Below are 27,620 nucleotides of genomic sequence, written 5' to 3'. Positions count from 1 at the left end.
ATAGCCTGGGCAACACAGACCCTGTCTTTATTTTTTAAAAAATAAAACAAAATAATTGTTTTTTTGAGACCGACTCTCACTCCATCACCCAGGCTGGAGTGAAGTGGTGCAATCTCAGCTCACTGCAACCTCTGCCTCCCAGGTTCAAGCCATTCTCCCACCTCAGCCTCCCAAGTAAGCAGGAGAATTGCTTGAACCTGGGAAGCAGAGGTTACAGTGAGCTGAGATTGCACCACCAGTGGCTCCTGCCTGTAATCCAAGCACGTTGGGAGGCTGAGGCGGGAGGATCACTTAAGACCAGGACTAGACTGGTCAACATAATGAGACCCTGTCTTTTTTTTTTTTAAAAAGTAATTTAAAAGAATGCTTATTTAATATTATTTGTAGTGAAGAATTATTGAAAATGACTTAAGTGTCTACCAATGGGAGAAATGGATAAAGTATTATGGAAGAAGTATTCTACTCTATAGAATATTACACATCCCATAATCAAGAATGAGGCTAGCCTCCATGTACTGATACGAAGAAATTTCCAAGACATGTTAAGTGTTAAGAGCCAAGGTCTAGTACATACAGCATAATCCCACTTTTTGGTAAAAACTAGTAAAAAATTTAAAAATTACAGGCCAGACACAGTGGCTCACACCTATAATCCCAGCACTTTGGGAGGCCAAGGCGGGCAAATCACCAGAGGTTAGAAGTTCGAGACCAGCCCCAACATGGTGAAACCCTGTTTCTACTAAAAATACAAAATTTAGCCAAGCATGGTGGCAGGCGCCTGTAATCCCAGCTACTTGGTACCTGAGGCAGGAGAATCACTTGAACCTGGGAGGCAAAGTTTGCAGTGAGCTGAGACTGTGCCACTGTACTCCAGCCTGGGTGATAGAGTGAGACTTCATCTCCAAAAAAAAAAAAAAAATTAAATCCACCAAAATTTAAAAATTACACACAAAGCAGCAGGGCACGGTGGCTCACACCTGTAATCCCAGCACTTTGGGAGGCTTAGGCAGGCAGATCATGAGGTCAGGAGTTAGAGACCAGCCTGACCAACATGGCAAAACTCCGTCTCTACTAAAAATACAAAAATTAGCTTGGGGTGGTGGCATGTGCCTGTAATCCCAGCTACTTGGCAGGCTGAGGCAGGAGAATTACTTGAACCCAGGAGGTGGAGGTTGCAGTGAGCTGAGATCACGTTGCTGCACTTAGCGAGATTCCGTGTCAAAAAAAGAAAATTACACATTTCTGTATTTTTATATATGCCTATTAAAAAATGAAAGCCCTCAAAACTAACCAGGTAATGGGGAGATGTCAAAGGGTGCAGAGTAGCAAATACGTAGGATGAAGAAGTGGAAAGATCTAATGTACAGCAGCAGGATTATAGTTAGTAACAGTATATTGTATCCAGGATCTTTGCTAAATGAATAGATTACAGCTGCTCTTGCCACAGGGCGAGATGATGAATATGTTAGTTTGTTTCACTACAGTAACCATTTTACTGTGTGTGTGTCTTATATTGTGTATCTTATATATACACAACAAAATGCATTAAATAAAAAAGGAAACATTTCCACAGCACCAGGCATAGGGCCAGTTGGAAAATCAATTATTTGTTGACTGCAATCAGCAACTCCTGGAAGTTGGCTTCTGGAAGCTGTTAGATGAACCCCCATGGGAACCTTTCTGTGAATTTCTTAAAATTGTAAATCAGGCAGGGCATTATGGCTCATGCCTGTGCTCTCAGCATTTTGGGAGGCCAAGGCAGGATGATCGCCTGAGGCCAGGAGTTCAAGACCATCCCAGGCAACACAGTGAGATCCTGTCTCTACAAAAAATAATAATAATAAAAATAGCTGGGTGTGGTGGTGCACACCTATAGTCCTAGCTCCTGGGGTAGCTGAGCTGGGAGGATCACTGGAGCCCAGGAGTTCAAGACTGCAGTGAGATATGATCACGTGATTGCCTGGACATCAGAGTGACACCTTGTCTCAACAATTGTAAATCTTTTTTTGTTTGTTTGAGACAGAGTCTCACTCTGTCACTCAAGCTTGAGTGCAGTGGTGTGATCTTGGCTCACTGCAACCTCTGCTTCCCAGGTTCAAGCGATACTTCTTCCTCAGCCTCCCAAATAGCTGGGACTACAGGTGTGCGCCACCACACTGAGCTATTTTTTTTTGTGTTTTTAGTAGAGATGGGGTTTTACTATGTTGGCCAGGCTGGTCTCAAACTCCTGAGCTCAAAGTGATACACCTGCCTTGGCCTCCCAAACTGCTGGGAGGCAGTTTGAGTCACAACACCTGGCTACAATTGTAAATCTAATGGTGTAAATCAGTAGTTTAAGACCCAGGTGATCTGGCCCTTGGCTGCCTCTTGAACCTCATCTCTCTCTAATCTTCCCAACTCTTAGCCTTCTGTCCTACCTCAAAGATCCCAAAGTCCTTCCTGACTCAGGGCCTTTGCACAGAAGGCAGTTTTTCCTGCCTGCAATGTTCTTCTCCTGATTCTTATTCATCCTCCAGGTCTCTGCTAAAATGTTTAGACCTTCCTTGACCCAGTTATCTAAATGACAACCCCCAGTCCTCAGAATTACTCTCTCCCCTGGCATCCTGCTCTTCCTCTGTGGTGACATCATCACTATTGGTGAGTTGCTGTTTCTTGGTGGGTGTGTACATTTAGACTGTCTGTCTCCTCCACCAGGCTCCTTGAAGGTGGGGCCTCTCATCACAGCTCACAGCTCTGTCCCCCGGGCCTGGTGCTCCTGAAGCACACACTAAACATCTGCTTCGTGCCTGAACCCCACTGCTTCTCCAGCATGTCCCCAGCCCCACCCAAAGGGAGGGCAGGCCCCATACACAATGGGGATTTGGTCAGAGTAGGCAACTATTGTAGAACTGAAGAAAACTGAAGCAAGACGTGCTGCAGGTATCCCATGTGCAGATGGGCTGCTCAGAGCTCGGGAAGCGGAGGCCAGAACCGGCAGTAGGCAGGCTGTCTATCCCCACACCCCATCCTAAGAATCCAGGACCCGGTGGCGCCAGCGGGGACTGTGGGTGGGCAGTTGGTTCCAGTCTGGGGACAGGTTCCTTCCCACTTTTTCTGACTGGAGGCGAGTGAAGTTGGTTTGGAAGAAAATGTCAAAGTGAAAAACAGTGGAGTGATTCAGTCTTGCTTGCTGCCATTTGAAAGGAATGAAAGTGGGATTAACAACAACAAAAAAAAAACCACACACACACACACACACACACAATCCAAACCAAAACAAAAACGAAAACACCCTACTGTTTTAGAATCTGCCTCAGAAACAATCATCTTTTTGTTTTCTGTGTCATAATAAAATGAAGGGCTCACCCGAGCTTTGTTCTGCACTTGGGCTGGTCTGCAGAGAGCCTGGTCTCCGGGTCACAATTTTGCAGCTACTAAGATGCACTTCTCATTTCCAGTGTACCTACTGCAAGTGGGTGCTGGGATAAGGGAAGGGTCCCAGGTGCATTGAGAGGAGGGGATTGAACATCCCACTGAATGGGTAAAGGGTTAAGTCAGTGATATTTTCAAAGCGTTCATCAGAGCTTGTCTCTTACCTGGTTAAAACTCTCCAGGCCTTAAAATAAAATGTTAATCCTTCTCCTTCATTGTGATAGGCTGTATAATGGCCATTGAAAGATATATCAGTGACTCATGCCTGTAATCCCAGCACTTTGGGAAGTCAATGCAGGAAGTTGCCTTGAGCTCGAGTTCGAGACCAGCCTGGCCATCATGATGAAACCTTGTCTTTACAAAAAATACAAAAATTAGTCGGCATGGTGGCTCAAGGACCTGTGGTCCCAGCTATTCAGGAGGCTGAGGCAGGAGGACTGCTTGAATCCTGGAGGTGGAGGTTGTAGTGAGCCGAGATGGCACCACTGCACTCCAGCCCGGGCAACAGAGTGAGACCCTGTCTCCAACACACAAACCCAACAGATCCTAATCCTGGGAGTCTGTCCATTTTATCTTATAAAGTAAAAAGGTCTTTACAGAATTAAGTGACTACATTAAGATTCTTTTTCTTTTTTTTTTTTCTTTTGAGACAGGGTCTTGCTTTGTCACCCTGGCTGGAGTGCAGAGGCAAAAATATGGCTCACTGTAGCCACAGCCTCCTGAGTAGCTAGAACCACAGGTGTGTACCACCACATTCGGCTAATTTTTTTTTTGAGATGGGATTTCGCTATGTTGCCCAGGCTGGTCTCAAACTCCTGAGCCAAACCCATCCTCCTGCCTTGGTTTCCCAAAGTGCTAGGTTTACAGGCATGAGCCACCGCACCCAGCCCCAAATTAAGATTCTTTATTTGGGGAAGAATATCCTGGCGTATCTGGATGGCCCTAACCCAATCACAAGTGTCCTTATAAGAGAGGCAGAGAAAGATTTCATACACATAGAAGAGGAGGAGGCCATGTGACCTAGGAGGCAGGGACAGGGGTGAAGCAGTCACAAGTTGAGGAATGCCAGCAGCCCCCACCACGGCTGGAAGAGCAAGGATGAAATCCTCCCCTAGACCCTGCAAAGGAAGCAGGATCCGTAAGACACCTGATTTTGGCTCTTCCCAAATTTTTAAATATTTTAGCTCAGTAAAACTGATTTCAGACTTCTGGCCTCCAGAACTATGGAAGAGTAAATTTCTGGTTGTGGTTTTTTTTTTTTTTTTTCTTTAGATGGAGTTTTGCTCTTGTTGCACAAGCTGGAGTGCAATGGCGCGATCTCAGCTCACTCCAACTTCCACCTCCTGGGTTCAAGCGATTTTCCTGCCTCAGCCTCCCAAGTAGCTGGGATTACAGGCACCCAGCCACCACACCCGGCTACTCTTTGGTATTTTCAGTAGAAACAGGGTTTCACCATGTTAGCCAGGCTCGTCTTGAACTCCTGACCTCATGTAATCCGCCCTCCTTGGCCTCCCAAAGTGCTGGGATTACAGGCGTGAGCCATGGTGCCTGGTCCCAATATTGTATATTTCAAAATACAGTAGCTAGAAGTGGGGATTTTGAATGTTCTCACCCCAAAGAAACCATAAATGTATGAGGTGATGGATATGCTAAATACCTAGATTTGATTTTTTACGCAATGTATACAGGTACCAAAACATCACATGGTACCCCATATTTAGGTACAATTATAGGTTGATAACAAAAATAATTGCGGTTTTTGCTATTACTTTTAAAGGCAAAAACCGTAATAACTTTTGCCCTAACCTAATATTACATGTCAATTAAAAATAATTTTTTTAGGTGGCTCTTCTTGAGGTATGGGTATTTGGGAAAAAAAAAAAAATGTGGGCTTCAAGAAGGCCTGGTCTAGTTCTTTTCCTGCTGTGTCCACAGGGCCTGGCATGTAGTAGGTGCTCAGCAAACATTGGTTGGTGAATGCATCAATGACCTATCTGTGCAAACCTCTATGGCTCGAGGTGTGTGTGTGTGTGTGTGTGTGTGTGTGTGTGTGCATGAGGATTTTAGGGTGCATGTGTGGTAATGAAACTGTAACCTCGATATGACCTCCCACCTTCTGGGTGACCCCTCCTCCCTCACGCTATCAGGTGCTTTCTAGGCAATATTTCATTTATTCCCCACAACGCTCTGTGAGGCAAGGTCCCTTCATCTCTATATAATAGACGAGGAAACTGAGCCTCTGCGATCATCTAAGTTGTATAAAATGTGTTCAGAAGTGAAAACGGCATTAATAGGCAGAAAAGGACCTCTTCCTTCTCCCGCCCACCCACCGCTTACCCAGACCCTCCCCTTCCCCACGCTGGGTCTCTCGGGACTCTCTTCTCTCTTTTCTATAAAATACAGCCAGGAGTCTCACTATGTTACCCAGGCTGGGCTCGAACTCCTGGCCTGAATTTATGCTCCCACCTTAGCCTCCCAAAGTGCTGCGATCAGAGGCAGAAGCCACTGCACTCAGCTCCCCCGGGACTCTTCAGGAGTCGCTGCGCGGGGTCTAGGCCGAGGGCGCACAGCGCGCAGAAAGCAACTGAGAGAGCAATGCCGCCCCCCGCCACACACACACCTCGCAAGGCCACTACCAGTTTATCCCCAGGCGCTGAAACCACCACGGCCTGGGCGAGTGCCGGGAAATTCCCAGCGGGTGGCTTGCCCGGCGGGAGGCCGGCGCGGCGGTCTAGGCTGGTCCGGGGAGTGGACGCTGCTGCTCACGAATTGGTCGCTGCTGGAAGGGTGGCGGCGAACAAAGGGTTAAGGGGGCGGGCCCGGCGGCAGGGGCGGGGCCGGGATCTCGGCCGCACCTGGCGCCCTGGGCTCCCAGCCCGGACGCCTCCTGCAGCGCCCGGAGCGGCCGCGGGACCGGGAGCCTCGGCGAAGAGCGGCGCGGGAGCCGGCACCCACCGCTGGAGGGGCGGCGACGGCGGCCGGAGCGACCTCGGGAGACAAGCGGAGCCGCCATGGCCGAGTTCCCGTCGAAAGTGAGCACGCGGACCAGCAGTCCCGCGCAGGGCGCCGGAGCCTCCGTGTCTGCGCTGCGCCCGGACCTGGGCTTTGTGCGCTCCCGCCTCGGGGCGCTCATGCTGCTGCAGCTGGTGAGAGCGCGCGCGCCCGCAGGCTAGCCGGGGGCTCCCGGTCCGGCCAGGGTGGGTGAGGGACTCCGGGCTGCGTTCCGTCTTCGCAAACCTTGCGCTCCCCACCCGGGCTCACACGCGCACCGACGCGCTGCGCGTACCCCTGGGGCGCTTCCCGCACGGACGCCCCCAAGCTCACCCTGCAACCCTCTCACCACTAGCCTTCCGCGTGGCCGTCCCTGCGAGCGCGTCACCTTGTTCAGAGTGTCCACTGCCCGTGCCCCATCGGGTCCCCTCCAAGGTGGTTACCAGCGGCCACAGAGAAGCCTCCACCTGAGCCATAGTTACTGCGCACAGCCCCTCCCCCCAACTTTTCCCACCCTTCCCTTCCCTCCTCCCTCTTTCTCACCCCTCTTTCTGCCAGGACAATGCCCTCAGCCCTCTAGGGAACCCAGCCTGAGGCAAAGTCCACTCTCTGACCTCCTTCTGTCCAGCTCCCAGCAGCTCTGCGTGGCGGCAACCCCGGAACATTCCTCAACTAATCGAGAGGACACATCCGACCCCCCAACACGTACGCTCAGGCACTACCCTGTGGGCTCCCGCGGGGGAGCCGGGCTCTTCTAGTTTTCTCTGGGTGACCCGCCAGGTTTCAGCAGGTTTGGCCGGCTCCACAGGGCCCAGATAGCTCGCCCTGTGCTGGAAGGAGGGGTTTGTGGATAGCCGAGGGCAAGACTCCTCTTCTTCTCCCAGAGCCCTGTACTGACCCCAACTGAGGCGGACCCTTTGGAACATCCTCCACTCCCACACCAGCTACAGACCTGGGTGTTAGCTTCCTCCTCTGCCACTCTTTTCTGAGGGTCTGGAAGCTGGGTGGGTGCCCCTGAGGGAGGCTTCCCCACCAGCTGAGGGCCTGACATTCTCAGAGGACCCAGGCGGAATTGGAGTTGGGCCGGGACTCATTTTCCTTTACAATCCAGCAAGTGGACATTTTCCCCTGTCACTGCTGGGTGCTAGCAGGGCTGCCAGGCCCAAGCTGGAGGGCAGGGTGGTTGCTTTGGTGCCAGACCCTGTGCTGAGGTCCAGTGTCCCTCTCCCGACCTCCTCAGGTGCGGGCCCCCTCCACCTGGGTCAGTGCTATGTCATTTCAGGATTTCTGAGATCTCTCTTTGTGGGCCACCTCCCCAGCCTCCGAATCTCCTGGTGGGTTTGTTTAAAATGCAGGTTCTTGGACTCCACCCCCGGAAAAAATGTGCAATTGGAATTTGAATCTCAGGAAGTAGAGCCAGAAATCTGCATTTTTAACACTTCTCCCAGAGTTTGTTTGTTTCTCTTTTGGGGCAGAGAAGATTCTATCTTCTGAGGGAAGAAATCTGGTTCCTGGAATCATTTAATTCTACAGGTGGGAAGAGCCACTGACCCCACCACTGCTGGAATGTTCAGCTCTGGGCTGGTTGTGAGGGGCACAGCCTGGAGCAGCTGCTGGGCTGACCAGGGGAGAGGCAGGTGGTGTGAGAAGTGGTACAAAAGGGCAGAGGAGGAGGACAGCAATTCCACAATCAGGAAGGCTTCTTGGAGGAGGTGGCTTCTGAGCAGAGACTTCACTGAAATCTGAGGCAGAGACAGGCAGGAAAAGGGTGTTCCAAGGGCAGGGCACAGTGTGAGCCAAGGTGTGGTGATGAGAAAGTTGAATTAACTTGCAGGGAGTAGCCAACAGTTTGGTGATCCTGGAGTTGAAGCACTTGTTTCTGGTGTGGACAGAAGCCATGGGCCTTGTGTCAACTCAGTGAGCTGTAGGGAGTAGGCTCTGTTGGTGGCCATAAGAGGTTTTAGAACAGAGGAGAGATCTTGCTAGGCAGAGGATGACGGCTGGCAAGATCCCTGTGAGGGATCCCTCACCATCCTTGGTGAGTTGGATCCTGAGGCTGACCCCTGACAGGAGGATCGCTTGTGGCCAGAAGTTCAAGACCAGCCTGGACAACATATTGAGACCCTGCCTCTACAAAAAAAAAAAAAAAAAAAAAGGAAGAAAAAAAAAAAAAAAGCCAGGCATGGTAGCATGCACCTGTGGTCTCAGCTACTTGGGAGGCTGAGGTAGGAGAACCCCTTGTGTCTGGGAGTTCGAGTCTGCAGAGAGTAGCAATAGGGGCAATAGAGGCAACGGAAGGAATGGGAGTAAGAGGAGGATGCTGTGGGCTGCAAGGGTCTTGGTAGCTTCTTCCAGAGAAGGCTTGTGTTCTTGATTGGGGAAAGGGGGGTAGAGGGGCATCCCTTGTGGGCTCAGCAGTCCAGCTCTGAGCATCAGGGTCCCATCACACAGATGTAGACATTGAGGTCTGGCCAGAAGGACTCGCCAGGAGTCCTGTCATGGAGCTTAGCACTTGGGTCTCTTGACTCTTGGGGACTGAGTGTGAAGGAAGTGGGCTCTCTTTGCCCCCTACCTGCAGTGACTTTGGGAAGGATGAGGGTCTCCCATCAGAGTTCTGAAAATGACCTGCACATTTTAGTGCCTTAGAAATCTGCTTGTTGGAGAAGCTGCATCCTGGGCTGTTTCTCTGGTAACAAGAGTTTCACTGGGTCTGAAATGGGGCATGTGGGGGTTCATCCACACAGGCACCGCCATCTGCTGGGAAGCCACGGTACCTCCCATCTATCAGGCCAGCACTAGGCTCAGGCTGTTTGCCAAGGGCCTTAGATCCTTAGTCTGCCCCATTTTACAGTTGAGGAAACTGAGGCTCAGAGGTCAGTTCTTTGCCCAAGATCTCACAGCTGTCCGCCACAGGAGTGATTTTTCTGACTTTTCTGGCCCATGGTCTTAATGACCATGAGCGGCTTTGCTGCTACCTGACCAGGGTCTGGCATTATAAAGGCAGTGGCATTATAAAGGGCATTATAAAGGTGGGGATCATGGGCCCAGTGCCCACTTTCCAGGGGCTCTTGGTCAGTGAGAGAGGTGCCCAGAGGATGTGCTTCTCCCAGAGGGATCAGAGAAGGCTGCACGGAGCAGGAAATAAATGAGAAGATGGAAGCTAACTCCTCATCAAACCCGTCTGTTTCCCAGAATTTGATGAATGTTCCTGGTATGTGGGAGGAAGACAAGGTGGGTAGAAAGGCCCCCAATTCCTGGAGGAGTTATACTTTCCATTCAGTGTCAGAATGTGTCCTGAAGTAGGGGTCTCACTGTCACCCAGGCTAGAGTGCTGTGACGTGCAGCCTCAAACTCCTAGGCTCAAGCAATCCTTCCGCCTCAGCCAACCAAGTAGCTGAGACTACAAGTATGTGCCACCCTGCCACCTGCCCAGTGAGGTGAGGCTTTTGATCTGTTATTCACCCACAAAGTGGGAATTGTGTGGCCACCCCCAATCCCAGGAGGTGGGGCAAAATGGAAGGACAGAGGTGTCAAACCAAATGGCCTTACTGCCACAGGGCATTTGCACAGCTTCCATGTCCTGGGCCTCAAGGATGCCTACTAACTGTCAGGCCTCTGTATAAGCTCTGGTCTGTCCTGATCCTCCTTGCTTCTGAATGCCAGGAAGCCCTCCCTGATGGCCTTGGCCCCTGATGAGTCTCCATTCCTGAAGTGCCCCTTTTCCCTCTCCAAAGCACTCTAGAACCTCCCATCCCCAAAATAAACAAGATCAGGAGACATAGCTAGAGCCAGGTTTTGGATTTCCAGATCAAAGTGCAAGGCCCAGCTTGCCACCTTATCCTGTGCGACCTTGGACGAGTTCCTCACCCTCTCTGAGCCTGTTTACTTGTCAGTTAATCCAGATAAGATCATTCTTCTCCCCACAGCTTGGGGAGGATTGAAAAAATAAGAAATGGGCACCTAACAGTACTACTTTATACTTATTGTAAAAAGGCTTTGGGAGCTCCTCACAAACAATCACGCCTCAGCCTCCCAAAGTGCTGGGATTATAGGCATGAGCCACCATGCCCCGCCACTCATGTTCTGAGACTTATCTTCCTTCCTTGTAAACTGTTGTAGAGTAACCCATGGTGTCCCTGTAGCCTCAGCTCATTTAGCTGTTTACTGATGGAATTGTTTTATTCTTTGAAGAAAAGTACACAGACATAAGACAAAGCACTCAAATGGTAGAAAGGGTCATCATGAAAATGTAATCTCTCTCATCCCTGACTGACCACGCCCCACAGCTGCCCTCACCCCAGGCAACCGCATGCCATGTGTCTCATTCCAGGGTGAGCGGATGCATAGTTCTACATAAAACCCATATCCTCACTTAACCACAGATGGGTGCTCTCTGTGCATGTGCCAAGCCACGCTTTTCCCCCACGGCAATATACCTACGGATATTCTATATCAGCACACAGCCAGCTGTGTCTGTTTTTCATACCTTTATTTACCTACTTTCTTCCTTTTTCTTCCTCCTCCTTTCTTTTCTTTTTTTTCTCTCTCTCTCTTTCTCTCTGCCTCTGTCTCTTTCTTTTTTGACAAAGTCTTGCTCTGTCATCCAGACTGGAGTGCAGTGGTGTGATCTTGGCTCACTGCAACCTCTGCCTCCTGGGTTCAAGCAATTCTGCCTCAGCCTCCCGAGTAGCTGGGATACAGTGGAGACGGGGTTTCATCATGTTGGCCAGGCTGGTCTCGAACTCTTGACCTCAGGTGATCCACCTGCCTTGGCCTCCCAAAGTGCTGGGATTACAGGCATGAGCCACTGCACCCAGCCCCTAATTTCTTTAATAGGTAATATATTTACAATGCTCAAGAATAAAATAGACTGGGAAAAGTGCAGTGAAAAATCTGTTCCCTTTTGGTTAGAGTTGACTCCTTCATGCCCACTCTGTTTCCTATATCCCATTTTAAGACTTTCTTTAAGGAGATCGATGCGAACGTGGCTCTGGATTCCTACCTCTCCCTAGTTTATGTAGTCTCCACCAGATATATAGTCTAGCTGCATCCTTCTGCACTTTTTCTTTTACACTTAAAGAATGAGTCTTAGGAGTCTTTTTGTCTCTATGTGTAGAGTGCAATTGCTTCTTTCCTTACGGTTTCAGTAGTAGTCCATCATGCAGCTGTGGTATGACTGTGTGGTCACCCCTTTTGTTGACAGACACTTTGGGTTCTCCATTCCTTTGCTATTGGACACTCCGCTGCAAGAAATGCCACCAAGTGCATCTGTGCGATACAGTTCCAGAAGTGGGGCTACTGGGTGGGAGGGTAGATGCATTTGGGATTGTGATGTAGATTGCCAAACGCCTTCCGGAGAGGTCACACCCCTCCTGCCCAGAACAGCGGAACAGCGGAACAGCGTGCCTCCTGGAATGTGCCTGTTCCCACAGCCTCCCAACATGGTGATTTAACACACTTCTGAATGTGCCCCAATCTGTTAGATCAAAATGATAGGCCAGTGTAGTAGTATTTTCATTTCTCTTTCCCTCTCTCTTTTTTTTTTTTTTTGAGACAGTCTCACTCCGTCATGCAGCCTGGAGTACAGCTGTGTGATCTTGGCTCACTGCAACCTCTGCCTCCCGGGTTCAAGCGATTCTCTGGCCCCACCCTCCTGAGTAGCTGGGATTACAGATGTGCGCCGCCATGCCTGGCTAATTTTTGTATTTTTAGTAGAGATGGGATTTCGCCATGTTGGCCAGGCTGGTGTCAAGGTCCTGACTTCAGGTGATCCGTCTGCCTCAATCTCCCAAAGTGCTGAGATTAAAGACATGAGCCACTACATCCAGCCTCTTTTCATTTCTCTTATCAATGAGGTTGACCTTTTAAAAAAATGTGTTTGGGTTTCTGTTTGTTTTTGAGAAAGAATCTTACCCTGTCACCCAGGCTGGAGTGCAGTGGTACCATCAGTACTCACCGCGACCTCCTGAGCTCAAGCCATCCTACCACCTCAGCCTGCCAAGTAGCTGGGACTACAGGTGCTTCTTACCATGCCCAGCTAATTTTTGGTAGAGACATGGTCTCACTCTATTGCCCAGGTGGTCTCTAACTCCTGGGCTCAAGCGATCCTCCTGCCTTGGCCTCCCAAAGTGCTGAAATTATAAGTGTGAGCCACCGCACCAGGCTCTAAAAGATGTTTAAGAACCATTTGTATGTCCTTGTCTGTTTGTATTCTTTGCTCATTCTACTGAGTTGTTGTTGGTCTTTGTCTTAATAATTGCTAGGAGCTCTGGATTATTTGCAAGTATTTTTGTCCTAATTTGTTTCTTTTCCTGGGTATTCCACTCCCCCCCGCCATGGTGTCTTTTGTTTTTTGGGTTTTTTTTGCCATGCAAAATTTTTTGTTTTTTAGTGGCTGAATTTCTTTATTTCATTCCTCTTCCTTTTTTCTTTCTGGTTTCTGGAAATTGAGTCATAGTCCAGTGATTTTCACTCCAGTTGTATCTGTCTAGAAGGTATTAACATTGTTACATGTTTGTTACATTGTTAGCTTCTATTGTGATAGATAATACAGGTTTCCTACTTACTAGTGATTGAAGTTTCCTTTTAAAATTAGCTTATTTATGTGATATATACAAGTCCATCAATGAGGACTTGTTTAGATAAATTATGATACATCTGTGCTGTGATGTAGTGAGTAAAAAGATATCTCCCGGCCGGGCGCGGTGGCTCACGCTGAGATCGCATCATTGCACTCCAGCCTGGGTAACAAGAGTGAAGCTCCGTCTCAAAAAAAAGATATCTCCCCACTCCTCAAAGAAGACAGTGCAACAGCTCTGTGTAATAATGGACAATCTCCAGGCTACATATTTAAGTGAAAAAAGCAAGGTGCAAAATTATAGCATGCTATCATTTGTGTGGAAGAAATACACAGATAAAAGACACTTATCTGAAATGTGTGTGTGTGTGTGTGTGTGTGTGTGTGTGTGTGTGTGAAGTCCCTGGAGACACACATAAGAAACCACTCTTGAACCAGGTGGAGTGGTTCACAACTGTAATCCCAGCACTTTGGGAGGCTGAGGCGGGCAGATCACCTGAGATCAGGAGTTCGAGACCAGCTTGGCCAACATCATGAGACCTCTTCTCTACTAAAAATACAAATAATAGCCTGGCATGGTGTCATGTGCATGTAGTCCCAACTATTCGGGAGGCTGAGGCACGAGAATCATTTGAACCTGGGAGGCAGAGGTTGCAGTGAGCTGAGATTGTGCCACTGCACTCAAACCTGGGTGACAGTGCAAGATTCTGCCTCAAACAAACAAACAAAACCCACTCTTGGCTGCTCCCCTGGAGAAGAAGTTGAGTATCAAATGGAAGACATGCTGAATATGCTATTTGGTTACCTATCATGTCCTACATATTACATCTTTCTTTTTTTTTTTTTTTTTTTTTTTTGAGATGGAGTTTCGCTCTTGTTGCCCAGGCCAGAGTGCAATGGCGCGATCTCGGCTCACCACAACTTCTACCTCCCAGGTTCAAGCAGTTCTCCTGCCTCAGCCTCCTGAGTAGCTGGGATCACAGGCATGTGCCACCACACCTGGCTAATTTTTGTATTTTTAGTAGAGACGGGGTTTCACCATGTTAGTCAGGCTGCTCAAACTCCTGACCTCGTGATCCACCCACCTCGGCTTCCCAAAGTGCTGGGATTACAGGCATGAGCCACCATGCTCAACCTATATTACATCTTTCAAAGATAAAATTACATTTAAAACTTTGAAATAAATGAAAATATTGAGTAAAAAAAATAGGGCCAGGTGTGGTGGTTCACACCTGTAATGCCAGCACTTTGGGAAGCTGAAACAAGAGGATCACTTGAGCCCAGGAGTTCAAGACCAGCCTGGGCAACAGAGCGATATCTTGTCTCTACAGAAATTAAGAAATTATCCAGTGTGGTGGTGTGCACCTGTCCCAGCTCTTGGGAAGAAGGATCGCTTGAGGCCAGGAGTTCAAGGCTGCAGTGAGCTGTGGTCACGCCACTAGAGTCCAACCTGAGCAACAGAGTGAGATGCTATTGCTAAAAAATAAAAAATAGTATAGGTTTGTGGATATGGCAAAAGCTATGAAGGTGGCACCTGAATGTCCTCAGGCCCAGAGAGAGAAAGGCAGTTTCCCAGGATCACACAGCAGGGAGCAATAGCCTTGAGTTCAGTGTTATAGCTGAGGGACTTTGGGTAATCTTCCCAACCATCTGTGAACGGAAGGAGGACAGGTGACGGGGATAGTCTCCTGGGCTGTTGCTGTTATCCTGGCAGGGACAGGCATTTGGTCACTCCTTATCAGCTGGTGAGTTGTTTGTGGCAGAATTCGGTGAGGACCAGGGCCCTGATTTCCCACTCAGGTTGTCTGAGGGATCCCGTGGCTGCTGGTTGCCCAGGTCTCCATGGTGATTGGGAACCTGGGTGGTGGTGGGGGCTGTCTTTCTTGGCAGCCCAGTGGGCTGAGCCTTGATTGTGACAGAAGCCAGGCCAGGCCCTTTGCTGTTGGGCTGAGTTGGTCCCTCCTATTTGTCCAGTGGGGAGAGGCCAGGGGGGCACCCCAGAGTCTCTAAGGAAGTTGCGGGCAGGGAGACAGGTCAAAGGTCAGGCGGGCCCAAAGGCTGAGCTGCTAGGGAACAGACCCAGGCCTTTTCTGGATTGTTCTAGCTTTTAACTGGGGCCGAGGTCAGACACCAGATAAGCTTTTTAACGTCTGCCACTGTGTGTGAGGGTGGCAGGATGGGAGCACTGCCCTCCCCCTCAATTTTTTGTGAGACAGGGTCTCACCCTGCCACCCAGGCTGGAGTGCAGTAGTGCGATCATGGCTCACTGTAGCCTTCACCGCCTGGGCTCACATAATCCTCCTGCCGCAGTCTCCCAAGTAGCTAGGACCACAGACATGTGCCACTATGCCTTGGGAATTTTGTTTTTGTTTTGTTTTGTTTTTTGAGACAGAGTCTCACTCTGTTGCCCAGGCTGGAGTGCAGTGGCGCAATCTTGGCTCACTGCAAACGCCGCCTCCCAGGTTCAAGCGATCCTCCTGCCTCAGCCTCCTGAGTAGCTGGGACTATAGGCGCACATCACCATGCCCAGCTAATTTTTGCATTTTAGTAGAGCAGGGGCTTCACCATGTTATTCAGGCTGGTCTGGAACTCCTGACCTTGTGATCCGTCCACCTTGGCTTCCCAAAGTGCTGGGATTATAGGCCTGAGCCACCGCACCTGGCCTTGAGATGGGAATCTTGCTTATTTATGTTACCCAGGCTGGTCTCAAATTCCTGGGCTCAAGCATTCTTCCTACCTCAGCCTCCCAAAGTGCTGGCATTGCAGGTATGAACCACTGTGCCCGGCTGGGAAGACTTTTCTGAAGCCCTAAGGGGAGTCCCCACAGCAAGGATGAGGTGGTAGTGGCTCCTTGACTGCAGGTACACGTGGGAGCCGCAGGACTCGCTGGGGGTCTTTGGGCGGCCCACTAGGGTAGGTGTGCTGCAACCTCTCCTGCCTTTGACATTGACACGCTCTCTGCTCCGAGACCCAGGACTCAGGAATAACAGGCCAAATGATGAACGCCCTGGAGGAGGACCAGGTCTGAGGTCCCGCCTCCAGCGTCGTCCTCCTGCCATAGCCCCAGGAAGCAGGGCCCACTCTGGAGGTGGGGGTGGGGGGGCCATGGCCTGGGGTGGGGACCCTGGCTGCCAAGCTTCCTGCTGCATTCCCAGGGCCTAGAACAGCGCCTGGCACAGTTTAAAGACTGAATGACTCTATTTTGTGACTTACATGCCCATTATTTTCCAACGACAAAAGGGAGCTTAGGGCTGTTCAGGTCTGGTGGGTCTGAGGCTGGGTTCTGAGTCTGTTCTCACCTTCCTGGAGAGCGAGGATGACTCCAGGATCCTCGAATGCTGGAGTGCACAGCATGGGAATTCCAAGGTGCCCTCTCCCAGCCCTCCCTCTCACATAGGGTGGGGGTGGTGTTTGGCTGTGTCGTGGTCAGCTCAGGCAATGGGAGCCTCTGTCCCCTGCCCCTTTGTCTCGTGTGACACAATGGGTGGCTTTTTGTCCCCATAAAGTCCCTTTCACTGTAGGGACAAGGGCCAGGGCGGGGGTGGGGGCCAAGCCTGGCCAGGCCGAGTTCTGAGTGTCCTTGGCCTGCCCAGATGTGTCCCCAGTGAGAGGGACCTCAGGAAGGGTTCACTTTTCTGCCCTGGGCATGGGTTTCCTGGATGGAGCAGTGGGAAGAGAGAGGCCTGGAGCTGGGGAAGGACTTGGGGCTGGAAAAGGGGGCTGTGGATAGACTTGGGAGCTGTGTATGGACTCGGGGGCACTGGGTGGACTCGGGGACTGGGGAAGGACTCGGGAGCTGGGGATGGACTCAGGGGCTGGAAAAGGGGGCTGTGGATGAACTTAGGGGCCATGGAAGGACTCGCTGCCTTGGCCCCTTAGGCTGTCACATTGTTTCCAAAACCTTTCGTATAGTCACTCATGTTTACAAAGCTGATTTTGGCCACGTGCAGTGGCTCGTGCCTGTAATCCCAGCACTTTGGGAGGCTGAGGCACACGGATCACCTGAGGTCAGGAGTTCGAGACTAGCCTGGCCAACATGGTGAAACGCTGTGTCTACCAAAAATATAAAAATTAGCCAGGCATGGTGGTGGCATGCACCTATAATCTCAGCTACTTGGGAGGCTGAGGCAGAGGTTGCAGTGAGCCGAGATCGCGCCACTGCACTCCAGCCTGGGCAACAAAGTGAGACTCCATCTAAAAAACAAATAAATAAAAATAGCTGATTTCCACATAAAATCCAGATTTCTAGTGTCTCTTGAAAAATTAGAAACTTTGGTTACCCGAGGCCTGCATGCCCAGCAGCCACCCCAGAGATACCCCCTGCCCGCCGCCCCAACCCACTGTAGGCATTCCTGTGTCCTGCCGGCCCTGGCAGCTGCTGAGCTTGATCTCTGGAGTCCTCCAGGCCGGGGCTGCCTTCCTGCTTCACGCTCCTCCCTCTGGGATTTCCCCCGCCCGAGCCCTGAACTGTCTCACAGCCTTCGCCACTGCTCACAACTGCTATGGCTTTTAATGTTTTCTTTCACGTGGTTTCATCTGCATGACACACCTGTGAGGTGACCAAATGTCTCCCTAGTGTCCCCTTTACCCCAGTTCCCTCACTTGTCATCTGAAGAAACAGACCAGAAAGATTAGGTGACTCTCCCAAGGCCACACAGCGAGCCCATAAAGGTCTGACGGTGCCCCGGAAGTGAGGAGGGTGAAAAGAGCTGGGGTGACTGTCTCTGCGTGACAGTTAGCTCAGTGCCCATAGGGTTAATGGAATCTCTTCCTTTAGAGCCCCTGAAGGAGGCCCATCTTCAGGAGTGCTGACCTCGGGCCACAGGGAATTTCAGAGAACAGCAGGTCAAATGTCCCTGCCCCCATTGTGCCAGGGGGAAGACGGGGGTCTCAGGGCGTGCAGGAGTCTGCCCAAGGTCTCTCAGCCCATGAGGAGCTGAGGAAGTGCGGCTCCAAGGGAGGTCGGAGGGCTGGGCTGGATTTCCGGGGCCTCCTGTGGCAGCAGCACTGCAGTATCTGTCAGGTGGGTGGGGCTGGCACTGGCGTGGGTCCTTATCTGTGCCAGGGCTGTGCCTGGTGCTTGAATGTAGATATTCATTCTCTCAGTGAGGCCTCACACTCCCAAGGAGACACACACGCTATGACAAACACAGGAAAGTAGGCCCAGGGCACTGACTCGAAAACCTACGTTCTTTTTTTTTTTTTTCTTGAGATGGAGTCTCTCTCTGTCACCCAGGCTGGAGTGCTGTGGTGCGATCTTGGCTCACTGCAACCTCCGCCTCCTGGGTTCAAGCGATTCTCCTGCCTCAGCCTCCCAAGTAGCTGGGACTACACATGCCTGCTACCACCCCCAGCTAATTTTTGTATTTTTAGTAGAGATGGGGTTTCACTGTGTTGGCCAGGCTAGTCTCGAACTCCTGAGCTCATGATCTGCCCGCCTTGGACTCCCAAAGTGCTAGGATTATAAGGGTGAGCCACGGCACCCAGCCGAAAACCCACGTTCTTAACCCCTCGGGGTGATCATGACACCTGGCCATGTCGAATATTAAGCCTATGCTGGTTGCCGGTCTAAGTACCTTGTTCAAAACCACCCTAGGGCCCAGGCAGGAGGATTGGTTGAGCCTAGGAGTTCTAGACTAGCCCAGGCAACATAGGGAGACCCCATCTCTACAAAATAAAAAATAGCTAGGTGTTGTGGTGCACGTCTGTAGTCCTAGCTACTCGGAAGGCTGAGGTGGGAGGATTGCTTGAGCCCAGGAGGTCGGGACTTTCACTCCAGCCTGGTCAACAAAGTGAGACCCTGTCTCAAAAACAAAACCACCCTAGGTGGCAGACACGTTTCGAAGATGAAGGAAGATGAAGACAAAGGCACAGAGAGGTCAAGCCACTTACCTGAGGCCACACAGCTAGTTAAATTGGCAGGGCCAGAGCTTGAACTCAGGGAGTTGATAGGCCACCCCCCCAACAGAACCGATGCCAGCCAGCATCACTCAGGTGAACAGGTCATGATACCTATCTACAGATTGAGAGAGCAGCTGAGAAAAACCTGTTCATTTCCTGCGGCTGCCATAACAAAGTTCCACAAACTGGGTGTCAGAAATGTATTGTCACAGTTCCTGAAGTCAAGGTGTTGGCAGGGTTGCTTTCTTCTGGGGCTCTGAGGGAGAGCCTGTCCCATGCCCCTCTCCTGGCTGCTGGTGGCTGCTGGCAAGCCTTGACTTACAAATGCATCACTCTCATCTCTGCCTCTGTCTTCACACAGTGGTCTCCCTCTGTGGTCTTTGTGTCCACATTTCTCTTACAAGGACACTGGTCATTGGATTAGAGATGCCTCCAATCCAATATAACGCGCCTTAACTTGAGCATGTCTGCAAACACTCTGTTTTCTTTTCTTTCTTTCTTTTCTTTCTTTTTTTTTTTTTTGAGACAGAGTTTTGCTCTTGTCGCCCAGGCTGGAGTGCAGTGGCATGATTGTGGCTCACTAAAATCTCTGTCTCCTGGGTTCAAGAGATTCTCCAGCCTCAGCCTCCTGAATAGCTGGGATTACAGGCACGTGCCACCACACCTGGCTAATTTCTTTGTATTTTTAGTAGAGACGGGGTTTGTCCATGTTGCTCAGGCTGGTCTGAAACTCTTGACCTCAGGTGAGGTCACCCACCTCAGCCTCCCAAAGTGCTGTGCTGGGATTACAAGCATGAGCCACCGGAGTCCCACTCTGTCACCCAGGTTGGAGTGCAGTGGTGTGATCTCAGTTCACTGCAACCTCCGCCTCCTGGGTTCAAGTGATTCTCCTGCCTCAGCCTCCTGAGTAACTGGGACTATAGGCACATGCCACCACACCTGGCTATATTTTTAGTAAAGACAGTTTTCTCCATATTGGCCAGGCTGGTCTCAGACTCCTGGCCTCAAGTGACCCACCCACCTTGGCCTCCCACACTGCTGGGATTACAGGTGTGAGCCACTGTGCCTGGCCAGACCCTGTTTTCAAATAAAGCCACATTCCCATGTACTAGGGGTTAGAACTTGAACATATTTTGGGGAAGGCATTGCAAACCACAAGAGACGAGGAAAAACTTCCCTCAAAGAGTCAGTGAAAGGCATGCCCCCTGCAGGAACCTGGCCTGTGTGGCCATCAGTGTTGGCAGCTTCTGGGAAAACGGTAATAACAGGGTTACACTGGAGCAAGGAGTGCCTCTTGGTTGGCGTTTGTGATGATTCGCCTCTCTGATCCTGCAGGTGCCTTTAACAAAGACCATCTCTCTATTGCCCTGTTGTTTGGAAAGTCTTTGAACATGCAAAGGTCCTTTTTGACGCTGCAGTATTCATATATATATATATATATGTAAAAGTTCTTAATCCAAATTCTTCAGGTTTTGAGAAAAGAAAAATAAAAGGCCCCATGCCCTTGAGATTTCCAGACAGTTCCCTTTGTTTACCTGCCGGATCTCAGAGAGCTGGGAAGGAGGAAAGGATGCGGTTTGGCTGTGTGTAGGAGACAGGGAGCTGTTCGTGTAGACACCTCCAGAGAAACGCAGGACAGATAACATAAGCAAGAGAGACCCACAGGCCAGGGGTGAAGGCAGAGTTCTGTTCCCAGATGCCCACGTGGCAACCTCCCTGCCCTCCCTCTCCTCCCTAGGTCTTTGTTCATCATCACCTTGCCAGTGAGATCTTTCTTGGCCCCTTATCCAGAATTGCAACCGTTACCCTGTTGCCCCTCCTCCTCCTCCTCTCTCTTCTCCATAGACATTTCTTAAATGTGTGAACCACAGAGACGCCCACAGTGAGGTGTATGCTAGGTGCCCAGTCCTGAGCAGGGTCTCTCTAGGGGAACTGGTCGGGGATCTCAGGGACCAAGAGAAACCAGTCTGTCTGGTTCAAATGCAGGAATGGACCTTCCTTGTTCTAGGGCAGAAACCGAGGCGGCTCCCCAGGCGCAGAGCCAGGCAGCCCAGCGAGAAGGAACGCCAGAAATTCCCACTGCTTATCATTGGCTTCATCAACTGGACTCTGATTTGGAAACCAGGGGTGGGGTGGAGCACGGCACAGGGCAGAGCAGGGGCTGGGGGAGCCTGGGTGCCCAGCCCAGCCTTGCTCTTGAAGCCAGCTGAAGTGTCCTCATTTTTACACTTCATTAAATAACTCATAGTAGCACAGGTTCCAGGGACACACAGATCTGGGTTCCTATCCTTCCCTATCCTTTAAAAAAACCTTTTTTTTTTCTTTTTGTGGAGGAGCCTTGCTTTGTCGTCAGGCTGGAGTACAGTGGCACGTGATCTCAGCTCACTGCAACCTCCGCCTCCTGGGTTCAAGTGATTTCCCTGAGTGTAGTTCCTGAGTAGCTGGAACCACAGGCACACGCCACCATGCCCGGCTAATTTCTTTCTTTTTTTTTTTTTTTTTTGTATTTTAGTAGAGACAGATTTCACCATGTTGGCCAGATGGTCTCGATCTCCTGACCTCGTGATCCATCCACCTTAGCCTCCCAAAGTGCTGGGATTACAGGCGTGAGCCACCGCACCCTGCCAAAATTTTTATTTATTTTTTGAGACAGGTTCTCTGTCACTCAGGCTGGAGTACGGTAGTGCAGTCATGGCTCACTGCAGCCTTGACTTCCCAGGCTCCATTGATCCTCCCACCTCAGCCTCCCAAGTTAGGACCACAGGCATATGCCACTATGCCCAGCTAAATTTTGTATTTTTGATAGAGATCGGGTTTCCCCATGTTGTCCAGGCTGGTCTTGAACTCTTGAGCTCAAGTGATCCACCCACCTCAGCCTCCCAAAGTGCTGGGATTACAGGCATGTGCCACCAAGCCCAGCCTCCAGCCCTGTCCTTTACCCACAGTGACCACAGGGACATCTCCTCCTGAGCTTCCATTTGGAAGATGAGGTTAACAAATAGAACATTTGGGGTGGGTCTGGTGATGGAGGAGTCAGTCGTGTCTGGCGCAGAGCAGGAGGGCATTGAGTGGTCATTGTGTCCTAGGCTGTGAGTCACAGGACAGGTGATTGATAGGCATACTGTATTAGAAACCTGAATTGGTCTTTTGTGGATTTTTGGTTCATTGCATTTTCTGACTTCCTTTTAGTTAGTTGGAAGCAAACCGCATAATGGCAGTGGAGGCCCATAAGGAATTGGCTTTAAATGAAAAACTAATTGTTTATCCTGGACATGCCCAGTTCTCACCTGGAGAAGGTTTGGGAGTGTGCTGCCTGAAGTGTTTCTTCTCCCTCAGAACACTGACCTCCCCTGGCCTCGCCGGGTGTGGCTGTTTCTGGCAGAGTATTGTTCTGAGACATCCTGCCCTGGGTCCACACACAGGTCCTGCCCTGGCTCTGCCCCCAGCTTGGTGTGTTACAGTGGGCAAGGCCCTGTGGCTCTGCCCTGGCTTCCTTGCCCCCCACCCCCCACCCGGCCTGCTTTTGGCAATGAAAGGAGAGTGCTGATGAGCAGCAGAGGCTGGCAGGTTGCTGCATGTGTGTGCGTATGGGGGTTCCCTGGAGCTCCATCCCAGTGTGGGGAAAGCAGGTGCCAAGCCCTGGAGAGAGGGACCCTTCCCTGGGCCTCCCACTTTGGGCCGATCCCTTTACTTGGGTTGGGGGGAGGCAAGACCAGGGCCAGTTCACAGATGGACACCTGCTTCTTATTTTATTTTGTTAATTTAATTTTTCTTAATTTTAATTTTATTTATTTTAGTTGATTTTGAGACAGGGTCTTGCTTTTGTTCAGGCTGGAGTGCAGTGGCACAATCATGGCTCACTGTAGCCTCAACCTCCCAAGTTCAAGCGATCCTCCCTCCTCAGCCTCCTGAGTAGATGGGACCACAGGCACACCACCACCACACCTGGCTAATTTTTAAATTATTTGGTAGAGACAGGCTTCCTGTATATTGCCCAGGCTGGGGTCTTGAAGGCCTGGGCTCAAGCAGTCCTCCAGCCTTGGCCTCCCAAAATGCTGGGATTACAGGCATGAGCCACTGCACCCAGCCCCCCACTTCCTCTTTTAATACACAGCACCTGTGCAGGGCAGGGTTCTGATCTCTGTCATGGGTGGAGAAATAGGATTGTTAGTTCCTAAGCACATTGTGTATTTAGTGTAAATTATGTGTTGGGCACTGGTGATAAGCGATGAACAAAGGCCAGAATCTTCCTGGGAGAGCAGGGAAGGTGCTCGCTCAGCCTCACCCAGCCACACAGCCTTTGACTTCCAAGCCGAGGGCCCCACCTGCCACTTCCCCATTGGGCCACACCCTTTCTGAGCCAGACCCCTGGGGGTTGGTGAGGAGTCAGAGGGAGGAGGATTGTGAGGGCCGAGGGTCTCCCTGTAGCTCAGCTACAGGCCCGCAGTCTTGTCTCTGCGTCTGGAGGGATCCGGATACGCAGAAGCTTCCCTTCTGGTCCTCAGAGGGGGTGCCTTGGGGTGGGGTGCCCAACAGGCACCCAGCTCTGGCTGTGCTCTGGTCCCGGGCCCTCAGGCACTCTGGGCGCTGGTGGCAGCCCCTCGGCTGCTGGGAATGGCCAGGAGGACTTTCTCTCTGTAAAGCCTGGCAGCCAGAGGCGGGTCCTGCTCCAGCCGCTCCTCTGATCCCACTGATTTGTTTTTGGGCTGGTGTTAAGGTCACTGTGCAGCCTTGGGGCCATGTACCTAGGTGCTGACCAGGGGAAAAAGAGGACACCTCTGTGTGTCTTGATTGGCCACAGAGCCTTTCTCCGAAGCTAGACCCTTATGTCCCCTCCATGGCTAGGGATACCTGAGATTGCCTTCATGGAGAAGGGAGGATACTCCAACCTAGAGCGTCTCCGCCAGCAAGGGGTAGGAGGGGCTGGGGAGGCCCAGGACGGCCACATGCGAGGTGCCTCTAGGGGCCTCCACGAGCTCGCTGGTCCCTGCTTCAGCTGGCCCTTTGCTGGGCTGCACCCCGAGACAGTCTGCTGGTGAGCTGACAAACCTGCCCTCAGAGGATTCTCTATGGCTGCAAGAGTTGGGGCCTGTGCAGTCCACCTTGGACTCCTAGAAGAGTAATAATTAAAAAACCACTTCTGTTGCAATCATTTATGTGCATGAACTTGTAGGTCCTCACAGCAGCCCTGTGAGGTAGGAATGGTCATTATACTCTTTGATAAGCAAGGTGACCAAAGCGCAGGGTGTTTATGCCCTTGTCCAAGGCCAAGTGCATAACCTTACAGCTGGTAAGGAGAGCCGGGGTTGAAGCCAGGCAGTTGGGTTCCAGAGTCCGTGCTGTTACCCACTACCCACGCTCTGCTGGGATGCTTGGGCTCATCCTGCCACGTGGGAACGGTGTGACATGCAGGCCCCTTGGCTTCTCAGAGGCCCAGTTTCCTGTGAGATGGCAACACCTGTATAGAAGGGCATCTGGGAGAGCCAGAGACGTGGGGTGTCAGACATGAGGTCACCCAGAGGCCCTTGTGACGTTCTCTGCTGGGCCCAGCTGGGAGGGAGGACACAGGGCTGTTGTTTTCCTGCCTCTGGGGCTCTGGTGACTTGATCTTCCTTTCAGCAGCTTTAACTGAGCCCCTGGCAGGGCCCAGGTCCCGTGCTGTGTGTGGGGACGCAGCTGTGACAGCCACAGCCCTGCCCTCGCAGAGCTCGCAGTCTGGGGAAGGGAACGATTATGGCCCTGGATGGTGGGTGCCTGAGGGGGGGCCCCTGTGAGCGCTGAAGAGGGCTCCGGGATGCAGGCTGGCTGCATGGGGGTGTCCTGGACCACCTGACATCTCAGCTGAGACCTGGAAGAGGTGTAAGCGTGCAGGTCAGGGCCCCAGCACAGTGGTATACCGCAGGAGCCAAATCAGCATTTCTTTTTAAAATTTTTTCTATCTTTTGAGACAGTTTCACTCTGTCTCAGAGGTTGGCGTGCAGTGGCACGATCATAGCTCACTGCAGCTTCTAATTCCTGGGCCCATATGATCCTCCTGCTTCAGCCTTCTAACTAGCTGGGACGACAGGTGCACAGCACCATACCTGGCTAATTATTTAAATTATTATTTTTGAGATGGAGTTTCACTTTTGTTGCCCAGGCTGGAGTGCAGTGGTGCTATCTCGGCTCACCGCAACTTTCACCTCCCAGATTCAAGCAATTCTCCTGCCTCAGCCTCCCAAGTAGCTGGGATTACAGCCATGCATCACCACACCCAGCTAACTTTTATATTTTTAGTAGAGATGGGGTTTCACCATCTCGGCCGGGACAGCCTCGAACTCCTGATCTCAGGTGATCTGCCCACCTGGGCCTCCCAAACTGCTGGGATTACAGGCATGAGCCACTGCACCAGACCTTAATTTTTTTTTGTAGAAATAGGGACTTGCTTTGTTGCCCAGGCTGGTCTTGAACTCCTGGCCTCAAGCAATTATCACGCCTTGGCCTCCCAAAGTACTGACGTTACAGGCGTGAGCCACTGTACCTGGCCAGTATTTCTTAGCTAGATGAGAAATGAAACCACATCCCTGACCGACTCTGCCCTGTCTGACCCTCCTAGGTGCTGGGGTTGCTGGTGTGGGCCCTGATTGCAGACACCCCATACCACCTGTACCCGGCCTATGGCTGGGTGATGTTCGTCGCTGTCTTCCTCTGGCTGGTGACAATCGTCTTCTTCATCCTCTACCTGTTTCAGCTGCACATGAAGTTGTACATGGTGCCCTGGCCACTGGTGGTGAGTCTGGGTGAGGGTACTGGAAGTGGTTATGACAGCACCACTGTGACTTTCCCTGAAAGAAGTGGCAGGGAGCGGGGGGTTGCCTGACGTCCTCACTGACCTAAGCTGGTCTGCAGAGCCAGGGGTGGAGGTGAAGACTGATGGTTCAGGGGTCCAGTTTTTCTTTCTTTTTTTTCCTTCAAGACAGTGTCTCACTATGTACAGGCTACGGTGCAGTGGCTCGATAATGGCTCACTGCAGCCGTGAACCCCTCAGCTCAGGGATCCTCCCATCTCAGCCTCTCCAATAGCTAGGACTACAGGCACATGCCACCATGCCCTGCTAATTTTTGTTATTTTTTTTTTTTTTTTGTAGAGGAGGGGTCTTGCTTTATTGCCCAGCCTCCCAACTAGTTCTACTGGGCTCAATCAGTTCTACTTCAGCCTCCCAAAGTGCTGGGATTACAGGAGTGAGCCACCACACTCAGCCTAGGTGGCCTGCTTTTCTGAGAACCATGAGCCAGGAAAGACACAGGCTCGACCTTGTCCCAGGAGGGGAGTAGAAGTGAGGGGCAGTTGAGTGGATTTATAACAGGCCATTTGGAATCTTAAAAATATTTTTCCCGGCCAGACGTGATGGCTCATGCCTGTAATCGCAGCATTTTGGGAGGCCAAGTCAGGTGGATCACCTGATGTCAGGAGTTTGAGACCAGCTTGACCAATATGGTCAAACCTCATCTCTACTAAAAATACAAAAATTAGCCAGGTGTGGTGGTGCACGACTGTAGTCCCAGCTACTTGGGAGGCTGAGACAGGAGCATCGCTTGCATCTGGGAGGCGGAGATTGCAGTGAGCCGAGATTGTGCCATTGCACTCCAGCCTGGGCGACAGAGTGGGAATCTGTCTCAAAAAAAAAAAAAAAAAAAAAATTCCCTTTGGGGGTGGTCAGAATTTGTGCCTATGTTCTGTGGGTTTGTGAGACTACCTGGGACCAGGCAGGCAGCCCTGTGGCTGGAGGCTGGGGCGAACTGTCGGAAGTTGCCCAGGCCAGGGTTTCAAGAGTGCAGGACAAGCTCAGGCACTCGGCTGCCTCCAGGTGAGGCTCTGAGGCCCGGTCTCCCAGCCTGTCCCCTCTCAGCCAGGCATCCCAGGTTTGCCCCAGGACACAGGGCTGAGAGCGGACATGGGAAGTACCCTGGCCAGACGCACAGAAAGCTGCTGTTTTTTTTTTTTTTTTTTTTTTTTCCCTCTGACCCGGAAAACCCCTGCAGCTGGGGTCTGAGGCTTTCAATGAGAAGAGAGGCAAGTGAGGCACATGATTGTAAGACAAGCAAGGCTGGGACTAGGCGGCATTGTTTGGAATTCAATGACTTTTTAAACCGAGGAAACGTGAGTCATCCTCAAGACAGAATGGGTTTGTTAGATCTCCACATCCCTGGCAGAAACAGGCAGCGTTTGCAGGGGTCGCTGGGCTTGCAGGGAAGATTTGGGGGCGAGGAGGTGGCGGCCTGACTTCCGGGCCCAGGGTCCACCCCCTCCCTCATGTCCCAGGAGCCTCTAAGAGAGAAATCTCCGGAGATAAAAGCCTGTGTGTCTTTTAGATGCAGACTTGGGGCTCCAGCCTTGGCCGTCAGTGGAAGGAGGCTCCCTCTGCCACGACGGCAGGGCACTGTTTCTTGTGCTTCTGGACCCTCCACAAATGGGGCAAAGAGCGTTTAACTGCATTGAGAGAAGGCTGGATTAGCATGGCCAACTTGGGATTTTCTGGCATGGGGGCTACAGACCCCTACTGGATCCAGGCAAGATGTGTGAGTGAATTGGGTCAGGAAGGACCCTGGAGAACCCAGCACCCATCTGCCCATCGCGAGCTGCCTCTCTACTCACTTCATCTGTTGCTAGTGGGAATGCAGCCCCTTGGCACAACATCTTTTGATATCTTAAGATTTTTTTTTTTTCCGAGACAGAGTCAAAAAAAAAAAAAAAGAGGCGG

At 51.2% G+C, this 27,620-nt stretch overlaps 2 protein-coding genes across 3 annotated transcripts in view; one reads left to right on the top strand and one right to left on the bottom strand.

Moving 5' to 3' along the window:
- Window positions 1-5,983: 5,983 nt before the first annotated feature.
- The window catches only part of PLLP (plasmolipin), a 26,547-nt gene continuing 4,910 nt past the window's right edge, over window positions 5,984-27,620 (top strand). The window contains exons 1-2 of the mRNA XM_032283972.1: window positions 5,984-6,557; window positions 25,476-25,649. Coding sequence (XP_032139863.1) covers window positions 6,423-6,557; window positions 25,476-25,649 — 309 coding nt within the window. The 5' untranslated portion in view covers window positions 5,984-6,422. The remainder of the gene's footprint in view (window positions 6,558-25,475; window positions 25,650-27,620) is intronic.
- ARL2BP (ADP ribosylation factor like GTPase 2 binding protein) overlaps window positions 24,019-27,620 on the bottom strand; it is a 19,808-nt gene continuing 16,206 nt past the window's right edge. The window contains exon 7 of one of the 2 annotated variants that reach the window (XM_032283969.1): window positions 24,019-24,728. In XM_032283969.1, the coding sequence (XP_032139860.1) occupies window positions 24,612-24,728 (117 nt within the window). In that variant the 3' untranslated portion in view covers window positions 24,019-24,611. The remainder of the gene's footprint in view (window positions 24,729-27,620) is intronic. The other variant, XR_004270537.1, reaches the window with a different exon arrangement.

This window comes from Sapajus apella, unplaced genomic scaffold (genome assembly GCF_009761245.1).
Source record: "Sapajus apella isolate SASKATOON/1434 unplaced genomic scaffold, GSC_monkey_1.0 scaffold15, whole genome shotgun sequence".
NCBI lineage: Eukaryota > Metazoa > Chordata > Mammalia > Primates > Cebidae > Sapajus > Sapajus apella.
Note: the sequence above shows the minus strand (reverse complement) of the source record. Positions and strands in the feature narration are given on the sequence as shown.